The sequence below is a fragment of the Carcharodon carcharias genome, chromosome 13, assembly GCF_017639515.1.
Source record: "Carcharodon carcharias isolate sCarCar2 chromosome 13, sCarCar2.pri, whole genome shotgun sequence".
In the NCBI taxonomy this organism is placed as follows: Eukaryota; Metazoa; Chordata; class Chondrichthyes; order Lamniformes; family Lamnidae; genus Carcharodon; species Carcharodon carcharias.
This window is the reverse complement of record NC_054479.1, coordinates 32,095-47,646: the sequence shown is the minus strand read 5'-3', so window position 1 is coordinate 47,646 and position 15,552 is coordinate 32,095. Positions and strand designations below refer to the sequence as shown.

The 15,552-nt window shown below is 50.4% G+C and overlaps 1 protein-coding gene across 1 annotated transcript; it reads right to left on the bottom strand.

Moving 5' to 3' along the window:
• Positions 1–6,609: 6,609 nt before the first annotated feature.
• Positions 6,610–8,707, bottom strand: LOC121285964 (polyubiquitin-B-like). Its single transcript, XM_041202953.1, has 2 exons — positions 8,552–8,707; positions 6,610–7,642 (listed from the first exon to the last, which is right to left on the bottom strand). The coding sequence occupies exon 2, from the start codon at positions 7,637–7,639 to the stop codon at positions 6,719–6,721; it is 921 nt and encodes a 306-aa protein (XP_041058887.1). The 5' UTR covers positions 7,640–7,642; positions 8,552–8,707; the 3' UTR covers positions 6,610–6,718.
• Between the last annotated feature and the right edge of the window lie 6,845 nt (positions 8,708–15,552).

The following is a 15,552-nucleotide window of genomic DNA, read 5'->3' as shown; positions in this document are numbered from 1 at the left end:
TCTGACCGGCTTGAAAGGATATTGGAGAGGGAGGGGGAGGATCCAGTTGTTGTGGTCCACGTTGGGACAAATAACATAGATAAGATTCGGAAAGAGGACCTGTTTGGGGATTATCAGGAACTAGGAATTAAAGAACAGGTCCTCAAGGGTTATAATCTCCGGATTACTACCCGAGCCACTTGCAAATTGGCATAGGGACGCGAGAATAAGGGAAGTAAACACGTGGCTAAGGAGTGGTGCAGGAAAGAGGGGTTCCATTTCGTGGGGCACTGGCATCAGTATTGGAACAGGAGGGATCTGTACTGTTGGGACGGTCTCGACCTGAACCGATCTGGGACCAATGTTCTAGCGAAAAGGGTAAATAGGGTGGACAGCAGGACTTTAAACTAGAAAGTGGTGGCGGAAGGAGGGGTAAAACTCCAAGAAATATGACTAATGGGAAACAAAGCAGCAGGTTAGTGTGTGGGGGTGTGGATTCAACTTCATGGAAAATTATGAAAAAACTGTAAAGAAAGGAGAGCCCAGGAGAGGCTATTAAAGTCTCCAGAACACAAAATAGGACAGAGTGTTTGGAAAGGGCTAGGAATCTAACTTCAAGCACATCAGATAAAGGGATGACAATTAGAAATTGGACGGGAAATACAGGACTGAAGGTGTTGTATATGAATACAGTATACGAAATAAGGTAAACGAGCTTGTGGCACAGATTGAAATTGGCAGGTATTATGTGGTGGGCATCACAGAGACATGGCTGCAAGGGAATCAGGACTGGGAGCTAAATATCCAAGGATATACATCCTATCGGAAAGATAGGCAGGTTGGCAGAGGGGGTGGGGTTGCTTTGTTAGTAAGAAATGAAATTAAATCGATAGCAAGAAATCACGTAGGGTCAGATGATGTAGAATCTGTGTGGGTAGAGTTGAGGAAACGCAAAGGTAAAAAAACCATAATGGGAGTTATGTACAGGCCTCCAAACAGTAGTCAGGATGTGGGGCACAAGATACACCAGGAGGTAAGAAAGGCAAGTTTACAGTGATCATGGGGGATTTCAATATGCACGTAGACTGGGAAAATCCACTACCAAAGAGTGGATCCCAAGAAAAGGAATTTGTGGAATGTCTACGAGATGGCTTTTTGGAGCAGCTTGTGGTGGAGCCCACTAGGGAACAGGCAATTCTAGATTTAGTGATGTGTAATGAGGCAGATTTGATAAGGGAGCTTAAGGTGAAGGAACCCTTAGGAGGAAGTGACCATAATATGATAGAATTTACCCTGCACTTTGAGAGGAAAAAGCTGGAATCAGATGTAACGGTATTACAGTTGAATAAAGGCAACTACAGAGGCATGAGGGAGGAGCTGGCCAGAATTGACTGGGAGATGAGCCTAGCAGGAAAGACAGTGGAACAGCAATGGCAGGAGTTTCTGGGAGTAATTTGGGAGACACAGCAAAAAAATTCATCCCTAGGAAGAAGCATACTAAAGGGAGAATGAGGCAACTATGGCTGACAAGGGAAGTCAGGGACAGCATAAAAGCTAAAGAGAAAACATACAATGCAGCGAAGAGCAGTGAGAAACCAGGGGATTGGGAAGCCTACAAAGACCAACAGAGGACAACTAAAAAAGAAATAAGGAGGGTGAAGATTAAATATGAGGGTAAACTAGCCAGTAATATAAAAGAAGATTGCAAGGGTTTTCTTTAGACATATCAAGGGTAAGAGAGAGGCAAAAGTGGACATTGGGCCACTGGAAAATGACACTGGAGAAGTAGTAGTGGGGAACAAAGAAATGGCGGAGGAATTGAATAGGTACTTTGCGTCAGTCTTCACAGTGGAAGACACGAGTAACATCCCCAAAGTTCAAGAGAGTTGGGGGGCAGAGGTGAGTATGGTGGCCGTTACCAAGGAGAAGGTGCTAGGAAAACTGAAAGGTCTGAAGGTGGATAAATCACCTGGATCAGATGGATTACACCCCAGAGTTCTGAAGGAGATAGCTGAAGGGATAGTGGAGACAGTATTGGTGATCTTTCAGGAATCACTGAAGTCAGGGAGGGTCCCAGAGGACTGGAAAATCGCTGTGTAACCCCTGTTTAAGAAGGGAGTGAGGCAAAAGATGGAAAATTACAGGCCGATTAGCCTGATCTCGGTCATTGGTAAGATTTTAGAGTCCATTATTAAGGATGAGATTTCAGAATACTTAGAAGTGCATGGTAAAATAGGACAAAGTCAGCATGGTTTCATCAAGGGGAGGTCATGCCTGACAAATCTGTTAGAATTCTTTGAGGAGGTAACGAGCAGGTAAGACAAAGGAGAACCAATGGATGTTATCTACTTGGACTTCCAGAAGGCCTTTGACAAGGTGCCACACAGGAGGCTGCTCAGTAAGATAAGAGCCCATGGTGTTAGAGGCAAGGTACTAGCCTGGATAGAAGATTGGCTGTCTGGCAGGAGGCAGAGAGTGGGGATAAGGGGGTCCTTCTCAGGATGGCAGCCGGTGACTAGTGGAGTTCTGCAGGGGTCAGTGTTGGGACCACAACTTTTCACTTTATACATTAATGACCTAGATGAAGGAACTGAGGGCATTCTGGCTAAGTTTGCAGATGATACAAAGATAGGTGGAGGGACAGGTAGTATTGAGGAGGCGGGGAGGCTGCAGAAAGATTTAGACAGTTTAGGAGAATGGGCAAAGAAGTGGCAGATGAAATACAACGTGGGGAAGTGTGAGGTCATGCACTTTGGTAGGAAGAATAGAGGCATAGACTATTTTCTGAATGGGGAGAGAATTCAGAAATCTGGAGTGCAAAGGGACTTGGGAGTCCTAGTCCAGGATTTTCTTAAGGTTAACTAACAGGTTGAGTCAGTAGTTAGGAAGGCAAATGCAATGTTGGCATTTATTTGGAGAGGACTAGAATATTACAGCAGGGAAATGCTGCTGAGGCTTTACAAGGCTCCGGTCAGACCACATTTAGAATATTGTGAGCAATATTGGGCCCCGTATCTCAGGATGTGCTGGCCCCGGAGAGGGTCCAGAGGAGGTTCACGAGAATGATCCCAGGAATGAAAGGCTTAACATATGAGGAACGTTTGAGGACTCTGGGTCTATACTTGATGGAGCTTAGAAGGATATGGGGGGATCTGATTGAAACTTACAGAATACTGAAAGGCCTGGATAGAGTGGACTGGGGGAGGGGGGGGGAGATGTTTCCATTAGTAGGAGAGACTAGGACCCAAGGGCACAGCCTCAGAGTAAAGGGAAGACCTTTTAGAACAGAGGTGAGGAGAAACTTCTTTAGCCAGAGAGTGGTGAATCTATGGAATTCATTGCCACCGAAGGCTGTGGAGGCCAGGTCATTGAGTGTATTTAAGACTGAGATAGGTAGGTTCTTGATTGGTAAGGGGATCAAAGGTTACGGGAAGAAGGCGGGAGAACAGGGTTGAGAAACTTATCAGCCATGGTTGAATGGCAGAGCAGACTCGATGGGCCGAACGGCCTCATTTCTGCTCCTATGTCTTATGGACTCCTGCACCACTCCTAGGCAGTCTTGCAGTCACCCATTCCCCCTATGCCTGCATGCTCCTAACCTAGTATTGAATTAAACTAAAAGCAAAATACTGCGGATGCTGGAAATCTGAAACAACAACAAAAATTGTTGAAAAACTCAGGTCTGACAGCATCTGTGGAGAGGAAGACAGAGTTAACGTTTCGAGTCCATATGACTCATCAGAACTAAACAAATAAAAATGTGGTGAAACATAAGCTGTTTAAGGGGGTTGGGACAGGTGGAACTGGATAGAGGGCCAGCGGAGGCAAAGGAGAGATTGTGAAATATGTTATAAATAGGTCAAAGGGATGTTGATGGTGGTGATATTAGCTAAAGAATGTGCTAATGGTGACATTAAAGGTAGAAAGCAGCATGAGCAAGTGACAAATGGCCCTAGTAGGGGGTAGAGTGGGGCAGGGGGGGTGGTGGGGAGGGATTGAAATAGGCTGAAAAGTGGAGATAAAGCAATGGATGGAATAAATTCAAAAATATAAATAGGTGGGAAAATTTTAAAAAATGTGAAAAGAGGGAGGATGGAGGAGAGTGTTCACGGTCTGAAGTTGTTGAATTTAATGTTAAGTCTGGAAGACTGCAAAGTGCCTAATTGGAAGACGAGCTGCTGTTTCTCCAGTTTGCGTTGAGCTTCAGCGGAACATTGCAGCAGACCAAGGATGGACATGTGGGCATGAGAGCAGGGTGGTGTGTTGAAATGGCAAGTGATAGGTCTGAGTTATGCTTATGGAATTAAACTAGCTATTTACACAGAAGCCATTAGAGTAGATGCTCACTGACCAATCAACTGATGACTCCTCCCCCCCCCCTCCCCCCTTTGAACTTATGCTCATCCAAGCAGTTGACTGTTACATAGATTCCTAGGTAAGCATAGGTCTCAAGCCCCATCCCAGTTTATACCCTCTTGCTCCTGGTAAGTTTCCACACAAGTTCACCTCTCAACCAGCCAAGTGCCTGCTTTACAGGCTGCAAGATCCTCAAACAAATCAACTGTTTTCCTGTGACCATCATTCTCAGAACACAGTTGGCTTGCTCTGGAATCTCAGACTAAGACAGAGTTAAGCTAGCTTTTTGACAAGGGTGGGTGCAGACAGATGGTGTAGTTGAGATCACAGCAGGCCAAGCATCATCTTGATCAGAGCCTACTCCTGAGTCCTATCTTCCAAGGTTATACAATAATAGTCTGAAGCTGGGACTCACCTAAGTGACAATGATAAAACGCTATGCAAAATTGATAATCCTTCTATACATGGCAATTGATAGTATAAATTCATTCAAGTGTGGGCTTCACTGGCTGGGCCAATATTTATTGCCCATCCCTAGTTGCCCTGAAGGTAGTGGTGAGCTGTCTTCTTGAATCACTGCAGTCCACATGGTGTAGGTACACCCACAGTGCCATTTGTAAGTTCTAGGATTTTGACCCAGAAATAGATTAAAAATTTCCAAGTTAGGATGAGTGACTTGAAAGGGTATTTATTAAAATTTCATTTAGGTAGGCTTATGCCTTGTAACTTTGATTGAGCTCATATGGTTTACACAAACCTAATTTCCCCAAATCAGTTTCTTAACTAGCTTCTCTCCTTGGTGTTGAGATAAATCTCCAGCCTCCACTGGGAGACAATGTCTTTGAAAGTGTTGTCACCTCCCAGTTAGCCCATCTCCCCAAACAAGCTACCACTCTTGTACCTGCATTAAAGTGGCCTTAATCAAATTTGCAAACAATTATCCTCAGTGACAATGGTGCAATTTCCTCAACCTTCATAGCCTTGACATGGTTAGTTACAAACTTTACCCCCAAGATCTAATCAATAGTCTTCATTTGGTTACACTAGCTCTGGAGTTTGATTCGCATCTTCAAGAATTGAAATAGCATTGGCCTTATCCATCCTATTCATTGTGTCCCTTGACAACATCCAAACAGAGCATCTACTTTTCCTGAGACTACAGCATTAATCTTCAGCCCCTGCCACAAATCCTTCCTGTTATCACAAGTTGAAAGAATGGTCAATCTTGACCTATGTCTCCAACTCTTGGAGAAGGAACTGTGGCATAGTATTGTTACTGGACTAACAATCCAGACTGCTGTACTGGGGAAATAAGGGCTCAAATCCCACCATGGCAGCTGCAGGGATTTGAATTCCATTAATAAATGGAAACAAAATCAAGCAGCCTGCTTCATTGGCACCACATCCACAAACCCTCCACCACTAACACACAGTAGCAGTGTACCATCTACAAGATGCGTTGCAGGTAATCACCAAGGATCCTTAGACAGCACCTTCCAAACCCACAACCATCTAGGACAAGGGCAGCAGGTAGATGGGAACACCACCACCTATCAATTCCTCTCCAAATCACTCACCATCCTGACTTGGAATATCACCATTCCTTCACTATCGCTGGATGAAAACACTGGAACTCCCAAAACAGCATTGTGGGTGTACCTACTTCGAATGGACTGCAGCAGTTCGAAGCAGCTCACCACCCCCTTCAAGAGCAACTAGGGATGGGCAATAAATGCCACCAGTGAAGTCCACATCCTATGAATAACAAAAATCTGGAATATAAAGCTAGTCTCAGTAATGGTGACCACGACGTCCCATCACCAATTGTAAGATCTAGTTTACTAATACCCACCATTACTTGTCTCTGCTCTCACCTGAGCTTACTCCACTATCTTCTTTCATTTGTAGCTTCAGCTCAAGAGTTTTAGATGTTCATTTTAAACCGATCCCACGTCATTTGTGTTCTTGACCTACATTAGCTCCAAAATATACTCAACATCTGAGCATTCAGAGCTCTCTGGATTAAAAAAAATCAAAAAATATACAACTGGTAAGGACTAAGGCAAAAAACTAAAAGCAGTTTAGCGTTGAGTGCTCATTAAAATCTATTTTAAAATACGAGTGTCTGAGAAATAACTTACTGATGATTTAGCAATGGTAAAATGATCTTCTGAAATTATTTCCAGTTTATAATATAACTCAAATCTTAAGACACTATTGCATCAATATGTGCAGATATTTTTCCACCTTCAAATAATTTACCCAAGACTAGAGTAAGCTTGCAACAATTTTATTTTGAATGACATGGGAACACACTTTAATGAACTTTTAAGCTAGAGGCAAGATGACTACCAACAACAATGAAGCAAAGTACAACAGTAGTTTAGCAATTGCCCCCTCTCAGACGAAGCACCAAATGCAAAGTTGATTCTTTCTGGATGTTGTAGTCAGATAGTGTGCGACCATCTTCCAGTTGTTTGCCTGCAAAGATCAAACGCTGCTGGTCAGGTGGGATTCCTTCTTTATCCTGAATTTTTGCTTTGACATTCTCAATGGTGTCACTGGGTTCCACTTCAAGGGTGATGGTCTTGCCAGTCAGGGTTTTCACAAAGATCTGCATGCCCCCTCTCAGACGAAGCACTAAATGCAAAGTTGATTCTTTCTGGATGTTGTAGTCAGATAGTGTGCGACCATCTTCCAGTTGTTTACCTGCAAAGATCAAACGCTGCTGGTCAGGTGGGATTCCTTCTTTATCCTGAATTTTTGCTTTGACATTTTCAATGGTGTCACTGGGTTCCACTTCAAGGGTGATGGTCTTGCCAGTCAGGGTTTTCACAAAGATCTGCATGCCCCCTCTCAGACGAAGCACTAAATGCAAAGTTGATTCTTTCTGGATGTTGTAGTCAGATAGTGTGCGACCATCTTCCAGTTGTTTGCCTGCAAAGATCAAACGCTGCTGGTCAGGTGGGATTCCTTCTTTATCCTGAATTTTTGCTTTGACATTTTCAATGGTGTCACTGGGTTCCACTTCAAGGGTGATGGTCTTGCCAGTCAGGGTTTTCACAAAGATCTGCATGCCCCCTCTCAGACGAAGCACCAAATGCAAAGTTGATTCTTTCTGGATGTTGTAGTCAGATAGTGTGCGTCCTTCTTCCAACTGCTTACCAGCAAAGATCAAACGTTGCTGGTCAGGTGGAATGCCTTCTTTATCTTGAATTTTAGCCTTGACATTTTCAATGGTGTCACTGGGCTCAACCTCAAGTGTTATGGTCTTGCCTGTCAGGGTTTTAACAAAGATCTGCATGTCCTGAAAAGCAAGAGAGAAGGAGTCATGAACTGGATAGTCATTCTAATCAAATGTTAAGCTACTGAATTGTAAACACACAAATGTTACAGCCTCAATTAAAAACTATCCACATTGATGGTTGACTTTACCCTTCTGCACCATCTACCCTGTCTACACACAGTATCAGGAAGGCTTTTTTTGAAGGTTTCCTGTGGTTACCCAAACTGAATACGACTACATAGAGAAAGGTGAAACTGCAGCTTTTAATGATGACTCACCAACTGTACAAGTCAAAATTAAACTGGCCCAAGTCTCCTTGGCGTCTGAAAACACTAAAGCTGCGACAAACGGAACCCATTGTGACGCCCCTCGCCCCGCCTCCCCACCGCGCGCGCTCACGGCCCGCGCCCCGCCTCCCAAGCGCTGACGCCCCTCCTCCCCAGCGGTGACGCGCGACGCCCCACCTTCCCAGCGCTGACGCGCAGAACGGGATTTGGAGAAGTCCCGCGATAAGTGAGCGGCCAAGACGGAAAACAGCTGCGTCACCGGTTCCGCCATTTTAATATAAATTTAGTCACAAAAATGTATGTGAAATGAGTGGAGGCTTTGAGGTTTAGTTAAAACTCATGAAATACGTTAAAATTACGTAGAATGAGTCACAGATGATTAAAGTAGAATGCTGTAAACACAGGTCCAACAACCTCAGGTTGTGTTCACAGCATTTTTTTTTATTTACCGCATCCTAGACTGCGCAATATTTTGCTCTTTAAAACAGGAGGCGAGGCCGCTGAGCGCGGCTTCTATTAATATGAAGCAGGAGAGCAGCAACCGCGTGAAACACCACACCTGAAAAAACCCATCTCCACCAGCTAAATATTATTAAAGCAAGATACAGAACTAACTCCCCGCGTCAATCTGTAACTAACTCACCGCTATCAGTATCGGTAATCGGCGGTTGTGAAAATCTCTCTCTCTCTCTCTCTCTCTCTCAGTCAGAACACGGCTGCTTCTCTCTCGGCTCCGGGAATGGCGACTACCCCGCTCACACCCGCTTTTATAGCGCGGCTCCCTCCGCCCACTCCCAGCCGGCACTACTTTACACCGAACTATATTCGTTCCCACCAGAAATTACCTCAAAATCTCTCCATTCTCCTGTCAGTTAGCAACAGTGAACACGGTCAACATTGATCTGTGCCGACTGCTCTGAAACTCTTTGTTTAATGGGCTGGGCTGCTGAGGGCGCCAACACAAAGGCGCATGTGGCGGCGTGTGTACGCTACGGTGCTAAGGCGGCATGTTCCAGAAACTGCGACAGAGACCCGGGGGGGGGGATAAGGAAGGGGAAGGGGGGGATCGGAGGGGGAGACAGATGGGGGCTGAGGGGGAGGGGAAGGTGGGGGGAGGGGGGTGCTGAGGCGGGGTGGGGGGAGGGGGTGCTGCAGGAGATGGGGGGAGGGGGAACTGGGGGCTGGGGGAGAGGAAGGTGGGGGGAGGGGGGTGCTGAGGGGGGGTGGGGGGAGGGGGAGATGGGGGGGGGCTGGGGGAGATGGGGGAGGGGGAACTGGGGGCTGGGGGAGAGGAAGGTGGGGGGAGGGGGGTGCTGAGGGGGGGTGGGGGGGGGAGATGGGGGGAGGGGGGGGGCTGGGGGAGATGGGGGAGGGGGAACTGGGGGCTGGGGGAGAGGAAGGTGGGGGGAGGGGGTTCTGAGGGGGGGAGGGGGGGCTGGGGGAGATGGGGGAGGGGGAACTGGGGGCTGGGGGAGGGGAAGGTGGGGGGAGGGGGCTGCTGGGGGGAATGGGGGGAGGGGGAGGTGAGGGCTGGGGGAGGGGGAGGTGGGGGCAGAGGCAGGGGAGGGGAAGGTGGGGGCTGGGGGAGGGGGGGAAGGTGGGGGCTGGGGGGAAGGTGGGGGCTGGGGGGGAGGGGGGAAAGTGGGGGCTGGGGGGGAGGGGGGAAAGTGGGGGCTGGGGGGGAGGGGGGAAAGTGGGGGCTGGGGTGGAGAGGGGAAAGTGGGGGCTGGGAGGGGGGAGGGGGGAAGGTGGGGGCTGGGGTGGAAAGGGGAAAGTGGGGGCTGGGGGGGAAGGTGGGGGCTGGGAGGGGGGAGGGGGGAAGGTGGGGGCTGGGGGGGGAGGGGGGGAAGGTGGGGGCTGGGGGGGGAGGGGGGGAAGGTGGGGGCTGGGGGGGGAGGGGGGGAAGGTGGGGGCTGGGAGGGGGGGAAGGTGGGGGCTGGGGGGGAGGGGGGAAGGTGGGGGCTGGGAGGGAGGGGGGAAGGTGAGGGCTGGGGTGGAGAGGGGAAAGTGGGGGCTGGGGGGGAAGGTGGGGGCTGGGAGGGGGGAGGGGGGGAAGGTGGGGGCTGGGAGGGGGGAGGGGGGGAAGGCGGGGGCTGGGAGTGGGGAGGGGGGAAGGTGAGGGCTGGGGGAGGGGGGGAAGGTGGGGAGGGGGGGAAGGCGGGGGCTGGGTGGGGAGGGGGGAAGGCGGGGGCTGGGGGAGGGGGGGAAGGTGGGGAGGGGGGGAAGGCGGGGGCTGGGTGGGGAGGGGGGGAAGGCGGGGGCTGGGTGGGGAGGGGGGAGGTGGGGGCTGCGGGGGGGGAAGGTGAGGGCTGGGGGAGGGGGGAAGGTGAGGGCTGGGTGAGGGGGGGAAAGGTGGGGGCTGGGGGAGGCGAAGGTGGGGGCTGGGGGGGTGAAGAGGAGGGAGGCTTGGGGGGTGAAGATGAGGGGGGGTGGGGTGGGTGAAGAGGAGCTGGGGTGAAGAGGAAGGTGGGGGCTGGGGGGGAAGAGGAAGGTGGGGGCTGGGGGTGGGGAAGAGGAAGGCGGGGGAAAGAGGAAGGTGGGGGCTGGGCGGGGGAAAGAGGAAGGTGGGGGAAAGAGGAAGGTGGGGGCTGGGGGGTGAAGAGGAAGGTGGGGGAGAGGAAGGTGGGGGCTGGCGGGGGAGAGGAAGGTGGGGCCTGGGGGGGGGTGCGGAGTGGAAGGTGGGGGCTGGGGGGGAGAGGGTGGTCGGGGGAAGGGGAGAGGGAGTAGGGGGGGAAGGGAAGAGGGAGTAGAGGGGTAAAGGAGAGGGAGTAGGGGAGTAGAGGAGAGGGAGTGGGGGGAAGGGGAGAGGGAGTGGTGCGTTAGGGGAGAGGGAGTGGGGGGGGTAGAGGAGAGGGATTAGGGCGTAGAGGAGAGGGAGTAGGGGGTGGTTGAGGGGGTGTGGGGGGAGGAGGGGGTGGGGATGTGAAGGGGATGGAGGAAGAGATGGGTAGGGATGGTCGAGGAGGGGGCTGGGGTGTTGAGGAGGGAGTTGTGGCCGAGGAGGAGGGAGCTGTGGGGATTGAGGGGAAGGGCTGGGGGGCTAGAGGAGGAGGGAGGTGTGGGGTTCGGACAGGAAGAGTAGGGTGGTGAGGGGGTTGGTTAGGAGGAGGAGGGGTTGGGGGTTATGGAATGGAGGGGAAGTCGGGATGGAGGGGTCGGACAGGAGGAGTGGAGAAGGTTGGGGTTTTGGAGAGGGTTGGGGAGAGGAGGGGTGGGTGGTGGAGGGCGACGGGAGACGAGGGGAGAGTGGTGTAGGGCAAAGGGAGAGGAGAGAGGGTGGTTTGGAGAGGGCTGGTGGGGTGAGGAGGGAAGGGTTTGGGAGGGAGGAGGGGAGGGGGTGGTGGAAGGCAAAGGGAGAGGAGGATGCTGTGAGGGTAGGAGGAGGAAGGGAGGTGAAGTGTTGGATAGGAGGAGGGGGTTCGGACAGGAGAAGAAAGGGGGTGGGGCTTAGGATGGGGGGGGTTTGTCAGAGACATGTGGGAGTTTGGAGAGGGGTGGTGGTTCGGAGGTGGGTGGAAGGGTCAGAGAGGAGAGGGGTTGGAGGGGGGTGGAGAGAGAGGAAGAGTGGGGGGTGGAGGGAGAGGAGGGTGAAGGGAGAGGGGATGGTGGTGGAGAATGGAGGGAGAGGAGGGGATGGGGCAGGGAGAGGAGAGGAGGATGTTGGAGGGAGGGATGGGGTGGAGGGATCGGGGAGAGGTTGGGAGGTAGCGGGGAGAGGTTGGGAGGTGGAGGGTCAGAGGGGAGGAGGTGGAGCGAGAGTGGAAAGTGGGTGGGACAGGAGAGGGGCGAGATGGAGGGGTGGGGAGTGGATAGAGGGGGAGAGGAGAAGGAGGAGGTGTGGGAGTGGTATGGAGGGGCAATGAGGAGGTGGGGAAATGGGAGTGGGAATGGGGGAGGGGGGAATGGGAGTGGGAATTGGGGAGGGGGGAAATGGGAGTGGGAATGGGGGAGGGGGGAATGGGGGAGGGACAAATGTTGAGATGCGGAAAGGGGAGGGAGGAATGAGGAAAAGGGAATAGTGAAGGGAGAATGAGGGACAGACAAGATGGAATGGGGGAGGGGTGAATAAGGGAAGGAGGAATAGAATTGATGTGGGGGATAAAGGGGAGGGAGGGATGATGGGGATAAAGAAAAGGGGAGGGAAGAATGGGGGGATGAGGGTGGAATGAGGGAAATGGGATGGGAAAATGGGAGGGGGAATGGTGTCAGAAATGAGAAAAGGGGGAATGGGAGGGATGAGGGGAAATGGGGAGGGTGATTGGGAGTTTGAATTGAAGGGGCATGGGGGGAATGGGAGTGGGAGAATGACAGGAGGATCGGGAGGGGAGAATGAGGGGGAATACGGGGAGGGAGGAATGAGGAAAGGGGTAATAGGAAGTAGGGGAAATGGGAGAGGGAGAAATGAGGGAAGGGCTGCTTTGTCCTGGGCGGTGCGAGCTTCTTGAATGTTATTGGAGCTGCACTCATCCAGGCAAGTGAAGAGTATCACATCGCACTCCTGACTTGTGGCTTGTAGATGGTGGACAGGCTTTGTCAGGTGAGTTACTCGCTGCAGGATTCCTAGCCTCTGACCAGCTCTAGTAGACACAGTATTTATGTGCTTGTCCTGTCCCTTTTTACATGGTCCAACACTGACACTTCCCTTCCCTTCCTTGACCTCTCTGTCTCAATTTCTGGTGATAGACTATCCACCAATATTCATTACAAGCCCATTGATTCAAACAGCTACCTCGACTACAGCTCCCCACTTCCTGTAAGGACTGCATCCCATTCTCAGTTCCTTTGCCTCCGTCGCATCTGTTCCAATGATGCCACTTTCAAAAACAGTTCCTCTGACATGTCCTCCTTCTTCCTTAACCGAGGTTTTCCACCCATGGTGGTTGACAGGGCCCTCAACCATGTCCTGCGCATCCGCCCTCACACCTTCTTCTCCCTCCCAGAAACATGATAGGGACCCCCTTGTCCTCAATTATCACCCCACATTCAAAGGATCATCCTCCGCCATTTCCGCCAACTCCAGCATGATGCCACCACCAAACACATCTTCCCTTCACCCCCCTGGCGGCATTCCGTAGAGATCGTTCCCTCCGGGACACCCTGGTCCACTCCTCCATCACCCCCTACACCTCAACCCCCTCCCACGGCACCTTCCCATGCAGCCGCAGAAGATGCAACACCTGCCCGTTTACTTCCCCCCTCCTCACCGTCCAAGGGCCCAAACACTACTTTCAAGTGAAGCAGCATTTCACTTGCACTTCCCTCAATTTAGTCCACTGCATTCGTTGCTCCCAATGGGGTATCCTCTACATTGGAGAGACCAAATGCAGACTGGGTGACCGCTTTGCAGAACACCTTCGGTCTGTCCACAAGCATTACCTAGACCTCCCTGTCGCTTGCCATTTCAACACTCCACCCTGCTCTCATGCCCACATGTCCGTCCTTGGCCTGCTGCATTGTTCCAGTGAAGCTGAACGCAAACTGGAGGAACAGCACCTCATCTTCCGACTAGGCACTTTACAGCCTTCCGGACTGAATATTGTGTTCAACAATTTTAGATCATGAACTCTCTCCTCCATCCCCACCCCTTTCCGATTTTCCCCCTCCTTTTTTGTTTTTTCTAATAATTTATATAGATTTTTCTTTTCCCACCTATGTCCATTATTTTTAAATGTATTTCCATCCATTGTTTTATCTCTAACTTTAGCCTTTTTCGATTCTTTCACCCCACCCCACTCCCACTAGGGCTATCTGTACCTTGCTCGTCCTGCTTTCTACTCTTAATTAGCACATTCCTTTAGATAATATCACCACCTTCAACACCTCTTTGTCCTTTTGTCTGTGACATCTTTTGGTTATCTCCACCTATCACTGTCCCTCTATCCAGCTCTTCTTGTCCCACCGCACCCCCCCCTTAAACCAGCTTATATTTCACCCCTTTTCTATTTTGCCTTAGTTCTGTTGAAGAGTCATGCGGAGTCGAAACGTTAACTGTGCGCCTTCTCCTCCCTCCCAGAAACATGATAGGGTCCCCCCACCAGCCTCCGCATTCAAAGGATCATCCTCCGCCCTTTCCACCAACTCCAGCATGATGCCACCACCAAACACATCTACCCCTCACTGTCGGCATTCCACAGGGATCGTTCCCTCCGGGACATCCTGGTCCACTCCTCCATCACCCCCTACACCTCAACCCCTCCCACGGCACCTTCCCATGCAACCGCAGAAGGTGCAACACCTGCCCCTTTACTTCCTTCCTCCTCACCGTCCAAGGGCCCAAACACTACTTTCAAGTGAAGCAGCATTTCACTTGCACTTCCCTCAATTTAGTCTACTGCATTTGTTGCTCCCAGTGCGGTTTCCTCTACATTGGAGAGACCAAATGCAGACTGGGTGACCGCTTTGCAGAACACCTTCGGTCTGTCCGCAAGCATGACCCAGACCTCCCTGTCGCTTGCTATTTCAACACACCACCCTGCTCTCATGCCCACATGTCCGTCCTTGGCCTGCTGCATTGTTCCAGTGAAGCTCAACGCAAACTGGAGGAACAGCACCTCATATTCCAACTAGGCACTTTACAGCCTTCCGGACTGAATATTGTGTTCAACAATTTTAGATCATGAACTCTCTCCTCCATACCCACCCCCTTTCCGATCCCCCTTTTTCTAATAATTACTTTTTTTATATATTTATTTTTCTTTTCCCACCTATTTCTATTATTACTTTTAAAATTTATTTCTGTCCATTGTTTTATCTCCACCTTTTAGCCTATTTTGATCTGTTCACCCCACCCCCACTAGGGCTATCTGTCACTTTGTCATCCTGCTTTCTACCCTTAATGTTAGCAGCTAATATCGCTGCTGTCAACACCCCTTTGTCCTTTTGTTTATGACATCTTTGGCAATCTCTCCTTTGCCTCCTCCTATCACTGGCTCTCTATCCAGCTCCCCCTTAAACAGCTTATATTTCACCACATTTCTATTTCTATTTAATTCTGATGAAGAGTCATACGGGCTCAAAACGTTAACTCTGTCTTCCTCTCCACAGATGATGTCAGACCTGCTGAGTTTTGCCACAATTTTTGTTTTTATTTGAGTCTGGCTCAGTTGGGGCTAGGGAGAATGTCGGTGAGGGAATGAGGAGAGGGGGCAATGAGGGGAAACGGAGGAAAGTTGTGAGGAGAATGCAAGGAAACTTCAAGGGGACTTGGTCAGGCTAAATGAATGGACAAGAATGTGGCAGATGAAATATAAAGTAAATAAGGGTGAAGGGGTGACTTTGGTAGAGGAAAAAAGCACTACTTTCCCCTGCTTGTGAATGGTGAAATGGCAGACTGAGCTTTGCAGTTCCACAAGGCAATATTACTGGTTCCACAAGCTAGGTCCATGTCACATGACTTTCACCTCTCTATTCTGGCTTTGACAAGGGGTGTGTACCCCTTTGTCTGGATCCCTGATGTTGTTAAATGTTCCAACTATTAATACTTGAAAGGAAGGTTGTGGGGTTCCTGTTCCTGTCCATTCAACAGCTGAAAAGCAACGAACCCTGGGGAGTCGGTGGAATCCCTGCCGAAATTCTGAAACACAATGGAGATATATTCTTGGCACAGTAGCACAACCTCAAATTCCTCATCTGGGAAGAGGAGTG

What these genes read in the sequence shown, in the direction of transcription:
- LOC121285964 (XM_041202953.1), bottom strand. Translation starts at nt 7,639, where the DNA reads ATGCAGATCTTTGTTAAAACCCTGACAGGCAAGACCATAACACTTGAG.